This window comes from Strix aluco, chromosome 2, assembly GCF_031877795.1.
Source record: "Strix aluco isolate bStrAlu1 chromosome 2, bStrAlu1.hap1, whole genome shotgun sequence".
NCBI classification, from domain to species: Eukaryota; Metazoa; Chordata; class Aves; order Strigiformes; family Strigidae; genus Strix; species Strix aluco.
The window spans coordinates 70,970,011-70,993,982 of NC_133932.1; the positions used below are offsets into that span (position 1 = coordinate 70,970,011).

The following is a 23,972-nucleotide window of genomic DNA, read 5'->3' on the forward strand; positions in this document are numbered from 1 at the left end:
ATCAGGCACTTAACAAGGCTATACCTTAATGCAAATCTAACTAGCCTACCCCTGGGCAGAAACAAGCTGGGGCCAGGTGCCTGGGACTTGCTTTCTTGTCCTTACAGAGCCCTCTAGTGGCCAAATCTTCCCCGCATCTTCCTGCTGGGGAAGGGAGGGAAGACAGCTGAAGAGAGACCAGCCATTTGTGCTTTTCATTCTCCCTGTTGAAAGCCTCACCATTGAACACCACACTCCTTTTCAGACACTACTCCAAGCCATCTTCATTCCTTGTCAAGCAAGGCTTTTTTTTTGTCTCCCCCCTGCAGATTGAGTTTCTTTCATTCCTCAGCAGGGAAAAAACCCAAAACTTTTCAGAGGAAGTAGATGAGTGAGTAGACAGCTACACAGCAGTATGATTCTAAGCTATCCCATCTTTACAGTACTAGATATACAGCTTTTTCCTCGAGTACCAAATTATAAGGACAGTAGCAGTGCCATACTTCTAGTACATCAGCAGGTATTAGGAAATACTAGTTTATTCACCACTGCCAAAATCCACAGTTTCCAGATACCTCTGAGGTCCAAAGTGTCTTTGGCCAGCCAGTTCTCCTTGTCAGCAGCACAGTGTTCTGTGCCTTGGTTCCTGCCCTGCATAGTTGGCACTGTTAACACCTAAATGTTACTGCAGGAGGGGGTCAGGGAAGCTTTAAACACAAAGGTTCATTCCCAGCACATTACAACACACATAAGGCTCAGCAGACATGCATTTCCTACTCTGTGGTAAGAATCCAACTTTAAAACATAAAGTGTCATTTATACAGTCCTTATTCCAAGTTTTTAACAGCACTTCTGGAAAGCAATGCTTAGCAGGGCAGACCAATGTACTGACACTTCTCAGCAAGTGGCAGTTTAATGAAGGAGTTAACTTCTTCAGATCTCAGGTTATTGATACACAGAAGCTTTACCTGTTTCCAAGCACAAAGTCCAAAACAAGGGACTGTTTTGAAGATGCACAGTTAAGCCTCACCTTTGTGCTAGAGAAAAAACTTAGAACACTTATTTAACACAACTCCACACTAAGGATTGTTTAAAACTTCCCCAGTAGAGCCAAACCACAACCTTAGCACTTAGCAAACAGTCAAACATTTTTAAGAGTGATCAGAAACACTAAGATATACAGAAAAAAAGTGTCTTTATTAGCATTGTTACAGGCAATGCATACATAAGAACTGATCCTTAAAGTGTACAACCCCCAGCCAAGTTTAAAGCAAGAGAATCAGCAGATTGAGATCTATATTGTACACATGTGCAGTAACAGGATCTCTCTGGACCTTCCAACAGAATAGACTGAAATCACTTTACAAAAAAAGTAAATAAAAATAACACCCATTTTAAAAAAGTACCAGCTCCTAACAAGCTGGTATAGCATCAAAAATATCAAACAAGGGAGTTGTCCAATCATTAAAGAGTTCCTGTAAGGTTGGAGTATTGTGTTGTTCACACCCTGCATGTGCCAGGCATTGAGTTTAAAGCTAAGTAAAAAATACACACCTAAGAGACAAGGTGGAGTTTAGATTTTAAGTTTTGATTTTGTCAGTTGTTACTAAACTTTAAATGCATCATCAGTATAATTAACATCATCACTGAATGGCAGCAGTACAAAGAATGAACTTTTTCCCTTTGTTAAGAATTCTGAAATTGAGTCAGTGTGAATTAGCAACATCCCTCTCTGGAATCTTTAGCTGACATGACCTTACGCCAATTCCAAAAAAGCACCCTTAAAAACTTTTTGCTTGTTTCTAAGTGGGTAAATATTTAAACTAGTTAGCAAAATTAAACACCAGAATTTTCAGAAGTTATTTTTGTGCATAGTTAAATGCTGCAAGATGATTTCACATTTAATAAAGCAGACTTTAAAGAAGAAGCAATTTGCAAGAAAAGGTGTTCCCTTACAATATCAATCTCAGCTCAGGGGAAATGTGTGGGTTTTTCTTTTTCCCAGCCTCTTGCAATTGCTTTTCATCTACACTGAATTTTAGTGCAAGTCATTAAATTGTTTGATATCCAGCATGGCTCCTCTTTCTACCAATCAAGTAAGCAATCAAGACAATGAGAACAAGACCAGCAAGGGCTGCACCAACTATTATAGGGATCAGCATGTTATTTTCATCCAGTTGACATTCTTCCACTGAAGAGAGAGAAAAAGATCCATGTTAGGCACCCATGCAGCAACAGATGGCTATAGCCAGAACTTCAAGCTTCTGCGCTCAGCACACAGATAAAACTGGCTCAAGTTAACTTCTAGCTTAGCTTGCCAACAACCAAAAGGAAGCCAAGTCAGGATGAGGTCTTTCTAGTACTAGTTTTGTATGTACAATATGAAGATTTATAATAATTGTTGCCTTATCAAGAGCTGTTACTGTTGCACACAGGCTTAGCCATCAGAGATATCCATGCAAGTCCTCCCCTAGCTGTTTTGCTTTAACCACAGTCCCAAAGGACAGTGTTCACTAAAAGAGTTAGGAACTTCCCAGAACTCTGCCCCTTTAGTTAGGGCAGAAAGTTAACATTCTTCCTTAACTCTTCTCTGGACCACAAGGAGCAAGTCCTAGTTATTTCAAAGCTTTTTACATACTTCTTGCACTAGCCTCAACTCAGACATCAGTCCCCATATCATCTACAGCAGAGACTAAGCACAGCACCCACAAGCTGACATTTGACTACAGAATATTATGTTTATATCAAAGTGTACTTCACAAACCTTCAGTTCCCCCTGCAAAATGTAAACCTCTTACCTGCCCCAAATTTGTCTCCATCAATCTTGAAAACCTGAATCTGAACATTAAATACATTGACAAGTGCGTTGTTTGTGACCTGGAGGTTCTCCTCTGCACTGCACTTGTAGGAGTTCCCTACTGTAGCTCTCAGGTCACTCATGCTGTTGTTCGATGCTTCAAACTTTGGAACTGTGCAAGAGAAAGTCTTATTACAAAATCCTGAAGAGCAGGAGCCGTAAGCTCATAGAGCCTAGATTCAATACGTTCATCCCCAACATTTCTAACATGTTATTTAATGTAGGAAACCCTGAATATTTATACAAGTAGTGACTGAAAGTAGACTTCTTAAAACTCCTTACCTTTTGCTTCAGAAGGCAGAGTTGTGCTTACATTCAAACCTTGCAGGAAGAATTTTTCAGTACTTGCATTCTTTAAAAAAAAAAAAGAAACCAGTAGTTGTCATTTAAGTTACTGATGTACAACATAAGCTGTTAACATTTGGGTTCAATTCTGCATGCATTTTGAGAAAGGTTTTCAAAGGATGGTCCACAATTTGGATTAGCATCCAAAGGAAGAGCTTTAGTTGCACTCTAGGAGAGAACAGCTACAGAAGATATGCACCTTTGAGAAGGCTACTTTGGGGGAGGTAAGCAGGGACTGTCACCCCTCAGACTGCTGACTTGACTTCCACACTACAGGCACAGCACCCCCTATGCCTTAACCAGGCTGCTGCAACAGTCTCACCTGTGGTACAGATACAGTTTTAAAGCAGCTCGGTACCCCACAGAGATGTGGGGAGTCATTTAATAACAACGGGTCAAGGTGGTCACATTTGATCAATCTCACAAGTATTAGAAGGAGCACGAAGCTCTGACAAACACAGTGGATTTGGTCCTCAAGGGTCCACAGCTCTAATACAGCACTAGGGCAGGGCTGTGGAAAACAGGATTCCCAACCATCATAGAAGACCATAAAACAAGCACATATGGCCCTTGGGCTAGACACAGAATATTAATGAGGATTTAAATCCAGTTCTGGACTTGTACGATTAGACGAAATACCTACTTGTCACAGGCTGTTCACAGTTTGGGCAAGAAGCTTTAGAGAGTTGGCAATACAACCTTAAAAGAAATCCCCATTCCAGACAAAATACATTTCTGTGTATACATATGTATGTGTGCATATATACGTGTACATATTATTTCCTCATAATGGTTACCAAGTATTAAAACCTCTAAATCCTAGTATTAAAAATAAAGGAATTATTTATTCCCCTCTCTGTAGTTGCATCTTTTTTTCTCTTGTACTTGTCCCGATTAGTTTTCCCCACATGAAAAGTCTTGCAGGCCCTACATGCTGTCTAGAGATTCTTACCAATGCAAAGTGGAAGATAACCCTTGTTTTCTCAAAAGTCAGATTCAAGAAGGCAGACGTATTGTCGCATCTCCCAGAAAAAGTTGTATTATGTGGTATGAAATTCAGCAAGTCCAAACCCATCTGTGAGAGAAGAGGACCAGTTATGGCATCTGAAGAGACTAACACATCACCACACATTCAGTCAACTTCTAGCTTGCCTGTACTCATGCACACAGTGCGTATTTGCCCACACGTTACAGACACCGGGGCAGGTACGTGTGCCAGTTAGAGGCTGGCGTATGCTGCACCCGAGTTACCAGGCTGGCACAGAGTTAACAAAGAGCACGCTCTGCATGCTTAAGGAAGCCTTCTGCAGCCCTGACTGGCTGCAGTCAATGACCTGCTGCTTTCTCCACACTAAACATCTTTGGTCCAAGCAGCTTAAGGAAAAACATCAATAAACACCACTACACAAGGGGCAACAAGCCGTAAAATACCGCTTTGCCATAACAAAGAGGCAATCAAGGGAACTGCCTGTAAGCACGATCATCTTGCAACTCCCTTCAGTTCAAAATGCTTTAGATTTGACTGTGGTAGTGATTTTATACCGTCCTGTATCTGCAGAAGACTGACTTAAATGCACTTGCCAAACAATCAAATAGAAACCTCTCAGTAGCTCTAAGCTGATCCTCATGTGACTTTGGAAAACCTATTTGCCACCTTCTCACTGGTCACTGCACTACAGATCAGCTGTTCAGCAGAGCTAGAATGCCATGCTACATGCTCAGGGAACTTCACACAATTAAAGGTGGCTAAAACACAGCTGCCATCAGCACCAGCTACTGTACAGCCACACACCAGCTCTCAGTGCTCATGATTTTACTTCTCAGTCATCATCATAAATGCAATAGATTCCTCTGCACCACAGCATTAAGCAGCTAAATCCTACAGATACCACCCTCCTCACACACCAGGTCCTTCCTCACTGAGATCCAACTTAAACTACACAAAAGCCACCATAATTTGTTTGCCAATGCTCATCCTCGTTACCTCAGATTAAGCCACAGGCTAGGAAAAAGCAGCTTGTGATCAAAGGTCCTTGTAACAAAGCTTCACTGAACATAAAGGTTTGCTGACCCTTGGTATCTGTTTCCTATTGAGGGCTTTCAGCCGTCTCTTTGGGATTACCGGTCAGCAGGCAACAGGTTTGTCCACGGGGCCGGCAAGCTTGGCTTCGCATCAACAGAGGGAAAGAACCTGTGCCAGGGCTGGATCTTACATAAACCATGTAGCATTCTTGCTGTTAAAATCAGCCATTAAGTAGCTCTTAAGCATTAAAGTCAAACCCAAGCCTCTTTGGTGCTGGCTGGAAATTAAGTCACAAGCCTGTCCAGTTTTACAGCAGTAACAATTTTCCCTTCTAACAGTCATTCACTGTTTTTATTCAGATGCCTCACGCCAAATTCCTGCATTTAACAGTTAAAAAATATTGTTTAGATGGCATCTTTGATATGATAACAGATTCCCCCTACTCATATCTTGATAATTTTTACTGCTTCTGTGGAATAGCCGCATACACTTACTGGATTTGACAGACAAGTTTAGTACTCTCACTGAATGAAAAAATCTTTCATGACCACTTTCAGTAGAAGAGAACTATTGAAATTGTCACTAGTCTAGTTCAAGTTAAGCAATTCAAATAAAGGACAAACATGGACGAACATCACAAAGAACTGGGATTTTTAAAGAAAAAAGTTAGCCTATAATAGTTTACCAAGTCTTCCCCAAAGAAGGAATCTTAAGGCTTTGGAGAAAAAAAAAGTACCTTTCCATCTTTTTTTAGATAGGTGATATTAAGCTGTAACCCCATGTAGGCCAGTACACAGGTTCCATTTGGACCAGTCACATTGTATTTCCCAACTGCAGGATTTGGGGGCGATGCAGTTGGTGCTGGGCTAGTTGTTGGAACCTGGCTAGTAGTCTGTTTAGGAGTTGTAGGCGCTACAGCAGTAGTTGAGACCATATCTTCAGCACATTCAGTCTCTGGAGAGAAAGGAAAACAGTCATTACCAAACAAAATGAAGCTGTGGGATGATCTACCTTTTTAATCCTCAAGGGAAAGGAAGACACAATTTCAAGTAGCTTTTCCTAATAGAAGATAATCAAAGCTCAGAAACGCAATGGTAAAGCACTACCTAAACTCTTGTCACAAAGTCTGAGACACTTTTAAAGCTTGGCATAGGAAAGTGACCCCTCTGCTGCTGTTTACAGAAGTTCACCATGACCACATCTACTTTCACTCATGTCTGTCATTTCACTTTGCCATCAAGTCAGGATAAATAAGATACTGCTACGCTGACAGAGCCAGCATTCCCGCCGAATGTTCACAGCGGGGCTGAGATAAGTACCCCTTAGATGCTCTGGGCACTCGTGGGCTAGAGGCAGAGGAACAGTTCTCCTGCCCACTGGTAAAAGTGGTCTCCCAGGAGATGTGGTCTCCCTCCCCTCTCCTCAGTTACACTACCAGGTTGTGAGGTCCCCATGTTACTCTTTTGGCAATACTCGTTGTAACATTAAAATACTGCTGGACCTCCCAAGTCCTCACAGCAGTGCTGTGGCTCTTCTATCCTTAACAAAGGAATTCCAAACCACTGCTGCTCATGGCAAAATTTCAGCTATGTCCTTTCCCATCCATCCTCCCTTTCGTCCTGCATTAGCAGCCACCCACCACTGGTGGTACAAGGGTAAGTGAAGATGTGTAAGACTGCCTTCTCTCTTCACCCAGTTCAGCAGCAACTTCCAAGGCAAAAGAAGAAACAACAGTGACTCTGATTTATTTGCTAGAGTACTCAGAAACACCTGGCAGCAAGATCTGAACTTGATCTGGGAGCCAAGAAGATTCCTGCATTGAACATCCAAGCCAAAACCAAAGGTCACAGCAAAGTCATTACTGTAGTAGAGGCTTCCATGTCCCAAGGCAAGGTCATCTCCACATGTCAGGGATAACAGCTTGCCACTTCATAAGGATGACGGCAACTGCAGCAGCAGTCAATTCTGTCTCAAAGGGACTACTTCTAACATTTAATCCGTATGTATCTTGCAGATACTAAATATCTGAACTTAAACAGCAATTTAATTTTTGATTATGGCTCAGAAAGAGGAACTCTAGTCACACCTTCTGAAGTCAGAGACTCCAACATAGCATGCTCTCCTATTTCTACTCCATTTCTGGAAAGTCAAAGAACAGAGGGAGGTGGATGAATGGAGGAGTGACCCTATCTTTTGTAGGGATACTGGTCAGGTCCCAAAATGTGATCATTCCCTAATAAACAAACGAAACAGCAGCTTTACTTGGTACTTCAATGTAGAGTTTCCCTCCATCTGCAAGACCTCAACACATAGAGCCTCTTACTCAAGTTGACAAAGATGGAAACAACCAAATCACTTTAAATGAAAGTTTGTTCTAGGTGGTGTCTTGATACAGTATTTTTACTGAACTTATTTACAGCAGAGCTCCTAGTAACTCTTCAAGACAGATTTGAAGAGGAGACAAATTCTTATGTCTTTTTCTGACAGTTACAGGAAAGCAGCTGACAACACTACCAACAGATAGAACAAAACCCTCCTTTTCTTCAGAGCTGCAGATAATCACTACTGTAACCTCAGTCACTATCCTCTAGGTACACTGACAGAAGTTACCATTGCTAGTGATGCACTGAATACTGACTTCAGCTAGCCTTGCCCAGATCACCAGCAGAAATATCCTCTAATGAAAAAGTTGCAGGGAGAAAAAGTTAAGGGAGAATTCCAGATCTAAAGTTTATCAATAACTAGCTGCCAAAAGGACAGGAGAAGTCTCAAGTCTACAAGAATGGAAAAGAGGAACTGATCTGGAAAGAACAATGTGATTTCAGGGACAAGAAGACTTAAAAAAAGGATAAAGTGAGAATTTTTTAACCATCTGAATAAAAAAAAAAAAAAACAAGAAAGAGCTCATTGTGCCACAGGAATAGAAAAAAAATAAAATCTGAGTGCAGACCTGAGAGAGTAATAAAAACTTAGGGATGATGGTAATTTAAAGAAAAAACTGTGCATGGCAGTATGGATAACAGGAATGTGGAAACAAAAAACCCACAAAACAAAAAGCTTAAACTCAGACCAGTGTTTATCCCACGATCATAGGAAATAATTTTTTTTCTGAGGCTCAGTAGTTTCATCAAGACAGTGGTACCATGGAGAAAAGCAACTCTGGGGAAGTGATCATGGTAAATTAAAGCATTTATATTAGTCCAGAAAATAAAGCAAATACTGACAAACTTGTGTTGCATAAGAAACACCCTCCAGAAATAATGCAATATTGAATTGTTTTAACCAAAGGACTATGTAAGAAGAAAAAAATAAGTGGTCTTAAAAGGAAAAGTATTACACAGTAGGGAGATTTTATTGAAGTTTTGTATAAGTTAAAAACCAGCTTTTCCCAATATTATGGCTTATGTTCAAGCCTGCTGATATGCATGATAAGTGATCGGTTATCTGATGTAACTGGATTGAGGTATCATATTAAAAAGAGATAGTTCTAAAGACTGGAGTAATAGAAATAAGATACTTTTAATTACAAATGTAGGTCCACATCTTTGCTGCAAACTAGTTCATTGAATGGAAAAGACTGATCAAGAGAATGATACACACTGAAATCTGAGCCAGTCATGCCAGGCAGCCATAAAAGAAGTCAATGTCAGTATTACCATGCATCAGACAAGGTATTTTTCAGAGATACGGGACAAGGTAGAGATACTCCTGTAGAAGGCACTTGTTCAGTGTATCCATCCCATGCCAGCACTGACTACCCTAGTTTTTAAGAGTTGTTTCAATTTAACAGGTGCATAAATAGGATTAACAGCATAAGAAAAGTTCTACATTTCCCAGAAAATGAAGACTTCTTACTTGCCCCAAAAGGCAAAGACTTATCACTCCTTAAGATAGCATGGGTGATAAGTTTACACGGCTCTGTGTTTGAAGAGTGTTGCCACAAAAGCAAAGGACACAAACACACCTTAAAGCAGTTTGTCAGCGGTAAAATTCCAAAACTCATTATAGCAGTAAAATTCCAAAATGCTTTTCAATACAAGCCACCAGGACAAAAAGATGCTCTGTAACTGAGCCTGACAGAGAAAGAACATCACTGTTACAGCTTACATAAAGCCTCCTGTAGGAAGATGTACGTATCTGCTCCCTACAGATCAGTTCTCTATTGTCTGCCACTATATCACTAATTTTCCCCAGAGCACACAGTAACTAGTTCAAATTACTTTGGTAAAGGCATAATACTTGGCAGTCATCAGATACTTCTTAAACTAGGATTTTGGCCATGTGCCCAGTTGACCTACCACAGCAGATGTTTACACCCACAAATACTCATGAACAGAAGGGGTGTTCTCCAATACCTGTACAAAACCCATGCGAACACTGCGCTGTCTTCTAGTCGTGGATGCTGACACCCCTACAGAGAAAACCTGAAGCAGGTCCGTTCATTTCAAAAGATGCTGCTATTAGAGCTGCAGATCCAGTTTGTACCTGCCTAAATATGATTAGTCAGGACTTAAAGAAATAATCTATTATTGGAAATACTAGCTCACCAAGTACATTTTCTGTTACAAGATACCTACTGTTCATACTGAAAGTGCCGTTTGTGAGATAGGCTTCCAAAGTAACATTGCTAAAAGTAATGTTCACATTCTTCATGTTGACATGCTTGGAGCTGATGCATCTGTATTTTGTGCCCACATATGCCTGAATAATAGTTTTATGTGATACTCTCTTCACTTCTCCTGCAAAAAGATTGCATTGCATTAGTATGAAACAGTATTTACAGAAACAAATCAGTATTACATCTCTAAAGGTTAACACAATGAGAACAGGAAGTTTTCACCTTACCTGCAGTTGAATTATGGAATAAAGTTGCATCTGACAAATTGTAGTGGAAAACTAGCTCTTCGACTTGGTACTTGTCTGCAAGTTCTGAGAAATTCAGGCTTAATGAATGTCCTGCTCCAAAACCCAATACCAGAATGGGATGAGATGTGTTACCGCTACCACATGAGCTCTGTGGCTCTACTGTAGCATTTTGTGGAAGAAAAAAGTGTGCAAACTGTGGGGTAGGAAACAAAACACATGTAAATGGGATGATGTAACAGCTTTTCCTTACTGCTTTCTAATATCCTATGAAACTGTTGTAAAGCATACAGCTGACATTCATGCATGCTGTAAGATCTCTACTTATACACCTGTATATAGCAAGTAGCATGTTACTGGCACTCAGATTTCTAAGAATATTGCTCTCTGAAACTTGAGGATAAAACGGTACATACTCACAGCATCTCTTAGACTTTTTCCCCCTAAACTAGCACTATGAATTTGCAGGTACTTTTGTACTACGTGACTCAAATCTGGCAAACTCTGGACATATGAAAACTGAGAGAATTTAAGCTTTGCTTCTTGTAGCACAATTGCGCAAGAACTAAAGCAAATGGTACAGCCTACATAGCTTGGCTATAATACTTTGAGTTTATTACATATTGAGAAGTAATGTGGTACCTGAAGACCAATACAATGTTTACTGGAAAGTTTTGAGCTTGCTGCTTACAAGAAGAAACAGGCAAAAGCATGTTATGAAAGCATTCACCTCTGAATGCAAACTCATATACCAGTATCAGCAGGATCTCAGACCTCATTTTTTTTAATCTCGCATTACACTGATGGCTAGAAAAAATAATCTTCAATAAGAGTGCCTCAAAACATGCAACTGCAATGAGATTATTTATAATCCACAATTCCTGTTCAGTAGTGAAGATAGCCAAAAAAGTAAACTGAAAAGCAGAGTATTTATAAATAAAAATTTTTAGCTTTCCATTAACAGGCTTTTGCTGTTAATACGGAACAACCTGTAAGCACTGCACTAGACTGTAGACATGCTGAAATCTACAGATTTGCTAAATGAGAAGATCACAGATTACAGGGAAGTTTAAAAGCTAGTCTTAGTTCAGATCTAATCCATCTAAGTATGACCAAGTTCACCAAAAGATGCTTAGTAGCATTTTTGCCTTCACAGTTCCAGTGAAAGCCATTCTAGCTACCAATACAACTGGTGTGGAACTTCAGCCACAACAGCAATTTCACACATGCATTTGTCTGTGATGGTTTCAGGCAGCCTTAACCCTGTTGTTTAATTAGAAGATGCATCAGTAATACAGAAAAGTTGATGCAACATGACAGAGGGGGGAAGTCTTTGCTGAAGCAGTTTTTCCATAAATATTTGTTCAGAGTTTAAATACTGTGCACATGCAAAAATACCACACATTTTATAAATACAAGTTAGAGACTAGCAGTGAGATAGTGCCCTTACCTCTTTTTGCCCCCTGCTTTTGTATTCCACTGAGAAGTCTACAGTCAAATCAGCAATTATGCAGACCTTACCACTTGAATCTTTCACCTCAAATGAAGAGGAAGCCTGTAAAAAGCCTGTTAAGAATGACAAGTGGTTAAATTGGTGTAACAAATTTTTATTTTTGATCCCAAAGAGACAAATATGTACAACTGTACATTTTGGGAGTACATCCTAAACAGCAGTTGAGTTTGGAAACCTGGGCATGAACAGTCTCTACACTAGCTTCAACATCACTAACACACAGAGGACAAACTGAACACCCCATTTATACAACGACAAAGCCACCCAAACTGAAACTGTTGACATGTTGGGTCCTCAGAGGGTAAGAAAAACTTGCAACAAACACCAGTTATACTGTTCAAGGCAGCTACCCAGTGTTCACCCTACACAGCAACTATTTAGCAACCTTCAGCCTGAACTGACTTCGCATATTTGATCCTCCATGCCTACAACGCTCAGCCTTCCCCCCGCACACCACGCAGCCTTCATTCCCGCTGTACCAGGACACTCAGCTGTACATGCACTGAATGCAGCATTTAGAAAGCTTGGACTGACTGCAGATGTTTTAGAGGGACTGCCAAAAATAGCATGATGGAGCATGCCACCCTTGCCAGGAGAACTTTTTACTGTCATCACACTCTCTGCACTTGAGAGGAGGATCGGGGCCAAGACCTTGACACAGACTGAGGTTATCTTTTCCTGACTGATTTAAGCTAACCTCAGACCCAGCTCCTGACAAAAGCTCGGCTTTTCCCCCCCACTCGCTCCCCTCCAGCCCCAGCGCTCAGAGCACTAGTACAACCGACCACACTATTACTGACTTAACAGGGTAAGAACACGTGGCAAGAGGAGCACAGGATCATCCTTCCCGACAGCAGCATGGACTTAGACCAGCATCCACTGCCAATGAAGCTTCATCTAGGGGATGTGTTGTGGCAGGCTGGATACAGCCAGAAAGCTGGTTATCTCATACTTCATTTGCAGTAAGGGGAACTGGACAGTGCTCCTGTATCTGAAATAATACCAAGGTGATCCAAGTCCTTTATCGTAGAGCATTTGATTTTTCTGATTCTCAATTTGTCACATCTGAAACAAACCTCACGGCAAAAACCCTGCACCATTTTCATGGTAGCATTTTATCAGCTTGCATTTGCAGCAACTTCAGTCTTGCAGAAAACCTGATAAAAAAAGCAGCTGTGAGACATAAACCACTATCTCAAGCAATTAAGCTTTAAAGAGTCAAACATGCTAATCCATTCAACTGCTGATACAGCAAAAAGATCCAGCTGAAGGGTTATCCATTAGCTAGCTTCCCTCCCCAAAAAGTTTTCAAGAAGTACCAATTTTAAAACTTTTCACTACAAAACTATGGTATGTACAAATGTATTAAGACAATTATTAAGAAGAACTGGACTTTTGTCAACTGGACTTTGGTAGAAGGCCCTTCAGTTGTAGGAACACATTGGAAACAATTTCTCTGGCACTCAGCCTTTTCCCTTGTTGCCTTCCCCTTAGCAACAATATATCCTCCCCCAGCACCAAAGGGGGCCAAAACTTAAACTGGAATTCATACATTTTACCCAGCTGTTTAAAGAGACTAGACTTGAAACCAGAGACAGACAGAAGAAAGAAATTGCTTAAGAATGGATAGTGTAGAAAATTGGTACTTCAAAGCAAAACTGTCCTACCTTTGCCTTTATGTCCAGCTCAGTGCTCATTAGGCAACATACATTCACAAAGAAAATGTTATTTATTGCACTTCAGAGCAGTACTAGAAACAGTCAATGCTCCTCCACACGGAAGTTTCAATTTGCAAAGTTTCCTTCAATTTGAAATTACATCTGGAACTTGTTTACATTTTACCCAAGCACTTCTTTTCTCAAGAGCAAGCTGCTTACACTTTCCTGAAGATTTTTAGCACAGCATAGAGGCAGGGAAGAGTCCATGGCTCCTTGACTAACACAACCAATGGAAAATGTGCTATAAGGAAAATCTTCACCATCCATGCTGACGCCCTTGTTTGATAGCTATTAAAAATGTTGGCAATTTTAGAGCTAAAAATAAACAAATAATAGGCAGTAAAAGAATGAAAGAAGAAAAAAAAATCAGTTTCAAGAAGAAATGCAGGGGAAAGAAAAGACTGAAAAGCAAATAAGAAAAATTTTGCTGACCTAAAGGAAAATGTGACAGACCTGCCTGTTACAGATGATTCAGAGAACAACAAAAGACAACACAGAGGTACCAGAAAGCACCAAATGAAAGACAGATTCTGGGAATGAAGAGGTGACAAATCACCCTCAGCAAGTTTAATTAATAGAATATAAAGGGGTATGAACAAACAGTAAAAAATACCACCTGCATAAGTACTAGATTTTTGTGAGGTTAAATTCACACCATGATATGAAACCTGATTTTGTTACTGTGGAACAAACGTTATGAAACCCCATTCCTTAAGAAATGTTCAGCAGTTGCTGGATTTGCAGTGTTGGAGATGAGACAGACACATCCAGCACGAGACACTGAGCTGTCCTCGAAGCAGCAAGAAAGCTGTTTCACCACGACTAAGCCAGTGTGCACAAGGATGGCGATCAGAGCAAACACTGTGCTGCAGCATCATCTTCTCCCATGGTCTTGGAGGAATGCAGATGAAACATTAAGGGACATAGGGGCAAAGAAAATTTAGCAAAAAAACACTGAAAACCAAATCAAGACACTGAAGGAAAAAAGGTCCTTCCTACTCTTCACTCCAGCCAGTTTAAGGCAGAGGAAGAGCTCGCTGGGTTTCGCAGGAAAGCAGCTGTTGAGTTTGTGAAGACAGTTTCAGTGTCGACTAGTGATTAATGCATGAATCATCACCAGCCCACAAATAGTAAGAGCCTACAGTCAAAATGTCATGAATACAGAAAAGCAAACTGATGTTGAATCAATCTGTCCTGGGAATATTTCTAATTAAGTTACATAAAGTATTGCTCAATTTTTGTCATGGCGTATCTACAAGTTGAGAATATTGCTTGTACTTCTCATAACAATATTGTTCTTTGCTATTTAACAAAACCTGATACAACCTCCAGTTTCTTAACTTCAGACTTGAAATGCTCTTAATAAACTGCCGTGCCCTATTTGACAACTACCTGCACTAGAGCAAGTGCAGTACTACAGATTTACTCCACTGAAGAGCTCCTAGACTTTTCAATAACAAAAAGTAAGTTTTGTGAAGTTCATTATTCACTTGGCTGGAAATATTATGCTACAGATATCTAGTAGAGGAATCATCAAAAATGTACTCATATCAAAGAAATTTCACTTAGTTCAGATGCTTCCTTTGTACTCCAGTAGGTTCCGAAAAAGGGCTGCTTACGTATTTATTCTAGCTGCATGTTTTCAATTGAAAATCATAAGAAAAATCTCTCGCCTTATGCCTCATTTCTGAAATTATAGTTTCATGCAAGAAAAGATAGAAGTTAAAACAGCTAGATATGTCACCCGAATTAAATCCAGCACCCTGCCTTACCTAATGTACCTACATCAAAAAACCCAAGCAGATCATATTAACACTGAAATACAATAAACAAGTCAATCAAAACGAAGACTTGCTTGGTTATATAACAATTTATCTTAAAGAAATCTACCTCAACAAGTTAAGTTTATTTTAAACTGAAAACTACTAAGCTAATAAAACCATCTAGCACATTTGAACAATCTAAATCTGAGTCCTTTTGAATTTGGCTCTTAGAACGGCTTTGACCACACAAAGATGCTTCTGGGTTTCAACCTTTTTATAACTGAAATCCTGTTAGCCAAGCACAGCTACCCTTGGGTTACTCTGCCACATAATGGAAACCTACTAAGGGAGAAAGATGAATGGTTGTTGTGCTCTAAAAAAGCAAGCATATATTAATGGCAATTGTTTACACTGCTTGCAAAGAGGACTTCAGTTACTGTAGTTAATGATTTACTTTGTCTCCAGTCTTTATTAGAAACATGGAACACTGACAATAAGGATTTCAAACACAAAAGCTACTTTTATATAATCTGGGTTTCGTTACTATAGACATGTTTCCTGCATAAGTAAAAGCCTCTTCAGTATTTTTCTTCCTCCCTCTTGAAGGAAAGGACAGCAAACCGTCCAAATCCACCTGGGCACATATTCCACATCAGTAGTTTAAGTGGATGGGACTGTTTGCAATTACACTGAGTGACTATGGCATGAGGGAGGAAAACCATGGCTGCAGCATAGCCCAGCTAACTGCTCCCCACAAGTGCTGCGACAGTGGTTCAGAGTATCACACCCACAGCCTGGTCACACACATCAAAGACTCTCCTCGGCTACAGCCTACCCTGTAATTGCTGTGCAGCAGTACTCGGAAGGTAAGGGGTGCTTGCTGACTGACACCAGCACTACACAATCATTCTGTACCCACGCTACAGCACTGCTGTGCTGCCCTGCACCTTTGCCCAGATGTTCTTAGGGTACATGGCAGCGAACGCTGCTATCTATGGGGCATTAATCCAAGGAGATAAGAAGTGCTGGTTCTCATCTAAAGAAGGTTTATTTTCTATTGTACGTGTGAGCAGAAGTGCCCAGTAATTTACTCATTCTGATGGTTTGGAAGGATCCTGTCAGCTCAGTGTCATTTTGTGAACAAAGTAGTGACCTTCATCACCACTTTAGACTCCTAAATCTATGCCAGAGAAGAAAATAGAAAAATCCCTGAGGAGTTATGCTCCCCTCTAATCACTTGTCTTCCAATGTAAGCACCACTTCCCAGAGGGACACCTGGTATAAGTCCTTTCTCAGCAGACCAAGTCAAGATCAGTTGCTTAGGATCCATGATCTATACTACCTTAGGATAGTACAGAAAAAGAACTTAAAAAATAAAATATTATTTGAAAGATCACACTATTTACTAACCCTAACATTTCTGGGGAACAACTGAAAGCAGGAAAATCCCTTGGCAGACTTGATGTACGAACCACTTTGCATGAGACAAGATGGTTCTCATAACATTATGAGTTATACTTAACTGTCACCAACGGACTCAGAAGACTGAACACTGGCTACCTGGAAAGCATTGTAGGGAAAGACAAGGCTGGACTCACTTCAGCTGCTGTTGGACACACTTGAACACAAACACAGTGGTGGAAAGGGGGAACAGCTTTATTCAAGGATGGATGAGAGTACTTTAGGGTAAAAGAGAATCAGCTGCACTTGTGCAGATACAGCACCTGATTATATCAAGTGCCTGATCCAGCCCTACAAGATGCACTTGCCAACTAACAGAAACAAATTTACAGTCTCAGGTTATGTTTTTGACATTGTTGATTTTTGTTAAGGCAGTAAACATTTTGTTTCTCAATTCAAGTTTGCAGATGAATAACCTCTGTCTTTATAAGCAAATTTATAAAAGTAAAAAAGCATTGTAAAGGAAAAGCTATTTAGCAGCCTTGCACTTGCCACTTGGCCAGCAAATTGCACAACCACATCAAGTTCAGTCACATGAAGCTTCTTTATAGTTTCCTATCTAGAGGAAGTAAGTCTTGGGATAGCTCTACAGCAGCTGATTACATGAGTCCACTGGGAGGTCTGAACTTGGGTGGCTAGATCCTTTCCAGCATTCACACAAGTCCATTTTGTACTTGCTCTGGTTCGAGCTGCTCTATCACACCCACAACTAACACACATCCTTCAAGGTAGCTGGCAGCCCCAAACAAGCTGGCAGCCCCTTTTGGAGGAAGGAGCAAGTGTGTTGACAATTTAAAGATAAAGCCTCCTCAGAGGAGAGCATATTGGAAAAAAGATAATAAACCAACTGCCTGAGTAAAACCACTCTCCCAGTCCTATTGAAAAGAGAGTAGACCTCACCTCCATCAAGGAAAGTAAAGACAAACTGGTGCTCCCATATTACACAGACTGAATTCTACCTTGTTAAGAAATCAGAAGCCATTGAAGTTTAATAAAACTAAATGCATAAAGTGTGGACTACTGTGCTCAAGCCTGAGCGCTGGAGAGGGAACAGCTAGACAAGGGCCCACTGTGCAGAGCTGAACTGCAATTGAAACTCTGCACTCTACTACCAAGGTGCTACTAACACTCTCACACTTTGAATTACAGTAGAAAAAGTAGTACTGGCAATCAGCAGTGCTGTCAAGTGGCAGACGGTTAAGAGACTGTTACCCTCAGATTGAAAGGGACACCAGTCCATCTTGAGTCAGATGCATAAAAAACATGGAAGCCTGATTTACCAAAGCATAAGGTACATTTTAAAATATGTAATTTAGAATTAAGATAATGCAATGAGTTGTTCAAATAGCTGTGTTAACTACTGCCACTCACACACCCAAAAGGGTCTCCTGCCAAGCTTAAGAGAATAAATACCAGGAAATCCATTATGGCACCAAGCTTTCTCAAACAATTTCCAAATAATCATGCCTGACTTGAGAGAAAAGACAAACTGTTGCAGTCAAGCTGCAACAAGCAAAGGCAAGGCGTGTCTCCTTAGTGCTAGAAATAAGTTATCTTTAAGACATAGAAAGGCCTAACAGAGATAACAGTAGTTAACTTCTCAATAAAATATCCATCTTTTCTTTGAGTAGGGTTGCTCTGTACCTAGAGGCAATTCTTCAGTTTATTGTCTGCTACTGACTGGAAAACATCCTATTCACTAGAGAACAATCCAGAAACAGGTTACACCAAAAATGAAACTTCCCAGTTAGCCTGAACAGGAACCTAGGGAGCATGTCTCAAAAGTAGCATGTCAGGGAGCCTGAGGAATTCTTACTCAGCAAGTAAGAAGTTACTTCAAAAGTCAGAAAAGCTGCCAAAGTCAAAGCTGAGTAACCTATCACCTGGTGACAGGCTTGGCATTAGCACACAAATTCAGATCTTTAGAGTCCGTGTCAACACACTTAAAAGAACCAATCGAGCAAACACTGTGTTAAGGGCAGCATTTGGTAAAACAACGTTTCAAAAGTCACACAACATAAAAGCAGTTCTATTTTGTGAAAACTAATTTGTACTCTGTCTCAGTTCCACACAGCTAGAAATGCCAAAACTGAAGAAAACAATACAACAAATTAGTCATTGGCTGGAATTTATTATCCAAGTTTCTCTCAGCTATCCCTACATTGGTAGCAAGGTTTGAAATTCCCCTTTAAACTAGAGTTGTGCAATAGAAACACATGAATTATGCGTCAATAGCCCTGAAACAGCATCACACTACCTTGTCAAACTCATTTTTCCTTCCCCTATACTGAATCCATGTCTGACTCTAAACTGAGATTTTTAGAAATGTTTTCTCTGATGTGTTTGTGTTTCAGTAAGGAAAAAACTACAGGTGCTCTAAGACTCAAAGAGCATAAGCAGCTCTGTTGGGCTTGGCACACAACCCAACTGATCCACTGTGCTCAAAACTAGACAAGCATAATACTCCTCTATACTTCAAAAAGCAGAATCTAAGTTTGAGGGGAGGTACTTCACCTCCTGTACCTCCCCATTCCCTGTATTTATAACTGTACTACCTAAATCCTTTTTTTTATTCCATATACATGTTTGATACTCATGAGGAAATTCATCACGAAATACTTAATGCTGACATGAAATATTTAGCTTAGTGCTTACTTTTTCAGTTCTCCATTCACACTGAAGAGCAAGTGAGGTGTGGTGAGGTACACTGGAGGAAAAAAAAAAAATCTTCTATTGTCCCAAAGTCAAGGCATTGCCAAACAAGCTTCCACATCTGACCCACCCATGCTAATCCTTCAGCCTCCTGTGATCACTACCTTATCCTCATCAGTTCACTCAGATGACTAAAAGGCTGTAAACGAGCATCTAAAGAATTCAGCTCCTATCTTCTCATTATCTCAAATTCTTCTCCCTTCACTACCCCCAAGCCCCATACTCTGGCAGGAGAGGGTGGCTATCTGTACTCCAAGAAGGGGTCTCTATTTGCACCACAAAGTCTTCCCCTGAGATTGTAGGATGAAGTTATGTAGAAACACCCAGCTACTAGTCACAGGTACAAAGCCCTGATTGTCACTAGTTACGCTAGTAAAATAAACTTGCCTCAGCTGCAGGAATCTAACACATTTTACATGCCAGAAAGTGACAAAGCTAATGCACTGAATTATGTTTGTAACTGCTAATTAAGCAGGGAAAGACTACTACAGTCCCAGAAAACAGTACACGTGGTACCACTTAAAAACTACACAGACTGATCAGAAGGCAAACAACAGCAATTCTTTATTTAAGGCATAACTATATTAAACAAGCTATACAAGAATTCCCACTATAACACCAGTTCAATGCTACTGAAGTTGCCAGTCCTAAAAAGCAAGTCTAATAGCACTGTAAGTCACAGTGCTTGTAAAGCTGGATACAACTGCTCAGTGCCCCTTGTGAGTGACATCTTTCAGGCTCAGTGAAACTGAACTACTGTCAACAATGATAATGGTATTTACTACCAAAGAAAAGTTAAAAGAGTTTCAAAGGGTGTCATAATCTCCAAAATTATGGCAGATAACCGTTCTCAACTGCTGCTTTACTGAGGAAATATTTGTGCTAGCTGCTGAAGCAGTTTCCTTTGCTGCCAAAGCCACATTTCAGAAACTTGATATTGTGTCGCGTGATGTGGCTTTCAAGGCAAGAAAGCTAAAGCAAGGTAGTCATCAGTGAACAAGCAAGAAACACTTCCTCATAAAACAGTCTTACTGCACTAACAAACCTCATCAAGGCACCAAAATCTATTCCAGCAACATTTCAGATTTCACTCAAGATACAGCAGGGTGAAAGCCAGTAGTGAAGGGAGCATTACACGCGCTATAGGAAAGAGCTACTTATAGAATCATAAATTGATTTGGGCTGGAAGGGACCTTAAGAATCATCTAGTTCTGACCCCCAGCCTCCTACTTCCTAGCAATGACATCAGTAGTTCCTGTGCTTCCATGCCTCGTGAGAGGTAAAGGCGTATTTCCCGGTTCTCCCCGGAGCGCTGTCCCTCCATCCCGAGCAGATGCTCAGAGGAGCGTTCCCGGCCGCCGCACGGTTCTCCCCGCCAAGCACAGCCGCTGCCGCTTTCCCTCCGTCCTTCCCCTCGTACCCCCGGCAGCTGTCGGGGGCCCCCGGCCGCCGCAAGGGCCCGGTGCAAGGAGGGAAAGGGATGACCTCCCCAAAGGACCCGCCGCAGTGCAGCGGCCGGGGACCCCTGCGGGCGGACCCGTCCCGTCCCGTCCCACCACCGGCCGGGCGGCGGCCCAGCCCCAGGCCAGGCACCAGCTGGGTGCCGCGCCGCCGCCCCCGGCAGGCCCAGGACCCCCCGGGTCAGAGTCACCGCCCCGGAATAGCAACAGCGGGCGGGAGCCCGCGGGCGGGTTTCCAGTTACAGCCGGCGCGCAGGTGCCGCGTCCAGCGCCGGCGGCCCCGGGGCCGCCCCAGGCCGCGGCGACCCCTCCCCGCCACCGGGCACCACAGGCCGCGGCCGCCCCGCCCCCCTCCTTACCGAGCAGGGCGGCCACCGCGAGCAGCCGCCACGCGCCCTGGGCGCGAGCCATGGCGGGGGACAGGGCGAGGCGGCACTGGCAGGAGCGCGGAGAAGGGGCGAGGGCGGTGGCGGGGGGCGGCGGCGGCGGCGCACCGCGCTCGGGAGAGTGGCGACGGCCCCGGCCGGTCATATGACTTATGACGTCACCGGCCCCGCCCGGGCACCATCACGTGACCCACACGCTCGGCGCAGCCGGCGCCCCCGGCGAGGGAGGTGGGAAGGATCTCGCGAGAGGAGGGGGCGGGGCTCCCCCGCGCTCCGCCGGTGGCCCCTGAGGCGGGCGGGGCGGCCTGGGGGTGCGGATGATCAGGGGCTGGAGCAGGTCACCTATGGGGCAGGCTGGGAGCGGCAGGGTTGTTCAGCCTGGGGAAGAGAAGGCTCCAAGGAGACCTTCTAGTGGCCTTCCAGTGCTTAAAGGGGGCCTACAGGAAAGATGGGGAGGGACTCTTTATCAGGGAGTGTAGTGATAGGATGAGGAGTAACGGTTTTAAACTGAAAGAGGGTAGATTTAGATTAGATAGAAGGCAGAAATTCTTTACTGTGAGGGTGGTGAGACACTGGAACAGGTTGCCCAGAGAAGCTGTGGCTGCCCCCTCCCTGGCAGTGTTCAAGGCCAGGTTGGACGGGGCTTTGAGCAACCTGGTCTAGTGGAAGGTGTCCCTGCTCATGGCAGGGGGGTTGGAACTACATGGTCTTTAAGGTCTCTTCCAACCCAAACCATTCTGTGACTCTGAAATGCGCATGCAGGTGTAAATGCATGTACGTGCACAGATAAATGTGTGAAAACATACGTGAATGCAGGTGGGTGGTTCTGACACATGCAAACATGGAGCAGGCCCGTTCCTTGGTACAGGTGTGAGTATCGCATGTTGTGTCCCTCACACGTGCGAACTGCACACAGCCGTGGGGTGGTGGGTGTGTACATTCCCCCCTGCAGGGGCAGATGCACACTTTGTGTGATAGCATGCAGAGGTACACACAGGTACAATGCACCATCATCACAAGCTGCTGTGGTTCAGCTCCAGGCTCCTCTTGCCACCAGCCCTAACCTGTGGGCTTTTCAGACCCTGTTCTGCCATGGGCTGAAGACAGCCATGGCTTGGTCCTGGGGCACTGCCGCTCTGGCACGGGCCACCTGCCTAGCACTCACCTGCAGCATGGATGTTTGGCAATGGGCATTTGGAGGTTTGGGGTCTTTCTGCAAACTGCCATATGGCTTAGCCCTGTAACTCAGGTCAGATGAGAGCTGTGAGGAACATCAGGGCCCGGGACAGCTTTACCAGCTCTAGGCTTTTAACTGTGGTTCCCAGTGGGGAATGCAGCACAGGTGCCCCTTTATTAAAGGAGAGGTGATAGTGGAGGGTGAGAAGTGGCTTTGGTAAGCAATTAACCCATCTAATTTATGTATTACCTCCAGATGTTTCTTGCCACTGAGTTTAAAGGCAGCCTAAGGTGAGTACAAGCATCTCTGATAGAACTAATTCAGTCCCAGCTGTGTAAAAGCACTGGAAGTTAACAGTCTAGTATCTCTGAAGTGATGCATGTATGTATACCTGTGTATACATATCATCCACATGTGTTCTAAGCCAAACCAGGGACTGCTAATGACTTGTGGTTGCATGGATAAAATTAACTTCACTTTCACATAGTTTGTGATGATGTCTGATGTTTTTATAAACAAGAATTTTAAGAAATCCCTTTTTTTTGAGAAAATAGAAAAAAATAGATGAAGTTAATCTATCAACATTCTCAGATGTTAGCATAGTAACGGAAATAGGGAGCCTAGGCCATTTGATCACTTTGTAATTCAATGCTCTTTCTTATCTAAGCTGTTAAGGATATGCTTTCTTCATCTGAAACCTCAGAAGTACTTGTTTTGCTACTGAAATCCTATTTCTGGTGCAATTGGAAAGTGTGCCAATAGCAGGGTGCTTTTGTTTTCTCAAAATGACTGCCATGTCATCCCTCTCCTCATTACAGCGTACTCCAGATTAATCAGCTCTGAGACAGAATCATTTATGCTCCCAAGCTGCCTTCATACATTTTTACTTAGAACCAGTTTGAAATGCAATTTAGCTACTACCAGCTGCTAAAGTCCAGCTGCTGTACACTTGACCTTTCCTTGATGTTTGTCTCGGTTCACTTACACTTCCCGTTTCCCCAAAACATCCTAGAGAAGTTCATTTGCTCTTCAGGGTAGCTTGGGGATCTGCCTGCCTTTTCCAACACTATTGCTATTGACAGACATTTCTTTCTTAATGCTGCATTTTTATCTGTGCATTTTTAGAGACAGTAATGTTTGGTTTTCCCTGCAGCACTTCTAGCAATCTTTATTCTTGCCATGTATTGCCAAAAGCAGAAGTTAGTCAGCTTGAAAAAGGGCATAAGGAACAGCTCTGGTCAAGTGTTTGAATGAGTCATCTGCAGAAGAGTTGAGGTTAATGGAGGTGGGCCATCGGTTGTTCTCATTTTTTGAAACCTGCAGTGGGAGTCGAGGAAAGTCTGTGTAATACTTGAAGTCTGCCAGAAAACAAAGTAGAGAGGGAGGCCCAACGTCAGGTTTAAACTTGCTGTGCAGTAGTCTGCCCCTCTACTGGAAAACTGGGAGGCATCTATGAATTGAAAAATAATGGATACTTGGCTTATTACCAATTAATATCAGTATATGAGTTGCATCAAGCAACAATATTGTGGCAAGAAATTGGTAAATAAAGAACATAAGGCTATCAGCAGAGAATGATGTTGATCTTGCATGCTGCGGCTCATTAGCTTACTCAGCCTTTTAGAGTGGTGTAGAGACTGCACAATAACCAACTTCCATGTCGTTGTCAGTCGAAGCATCACCAGGATGTTTGTTACCCTCCTTTCCTAATGGAA

The 23,972-nt window shown here is 42.3% G+C and overlaps 1 protein-coding gene across 2 annotated transcripts; it reads right to left on the bottom strand.

Moving 5' to 3' along the window:
- Nucleotides 1-1,157: 1,157 nt before the first annotated feature.
- LAMP1 (lysosomal associated membrane protein 1) lies at nucleotides 1,158-21,212 on the bottom strand. 2 transcript variants are annotated; one of them, XM_074815237.1, is made up of 9 exons: nucleotides 21,054-21,212; nucleotides 11,518-11,633; nucleotides 10,050-10,263; nucleotides 9,782-9,943; nucleotides 5,941-6,158; nucleotides 4,134-4,256; nucleotides 3,119-3,188; nucleotides 2,778-2,948; nucleotides 1,158-2,170 (listed from the first exon to the last, which is right to left on the bottom strand). In XM_074815237.1, exons 1-9 carry the CDS (start codon nucleotides 21,103-21,105, stop codon nucleotides 2,031-2,033), a joined length of 1,266 nt encoding a protein of 421 aa, XP_074671338.1. In that variant the 5' UTR covers nucleotides 21,106-21,212; the 3' UTR covers nucleotides 1,158-2,030. The 2 variants fall into 2 exon arrangements, with proteins under 2 accessions (XP_074671338.1, XP_074671339.1); XM_074815238.1 differs by lacking the exon at nucleotides 21,054-21,212 and adding an exon at nucleotides 11,983-12,004.
- Between the last annotated feature and the right edge of the window lie 2,760 nt (nucleotides 21,213-23,972).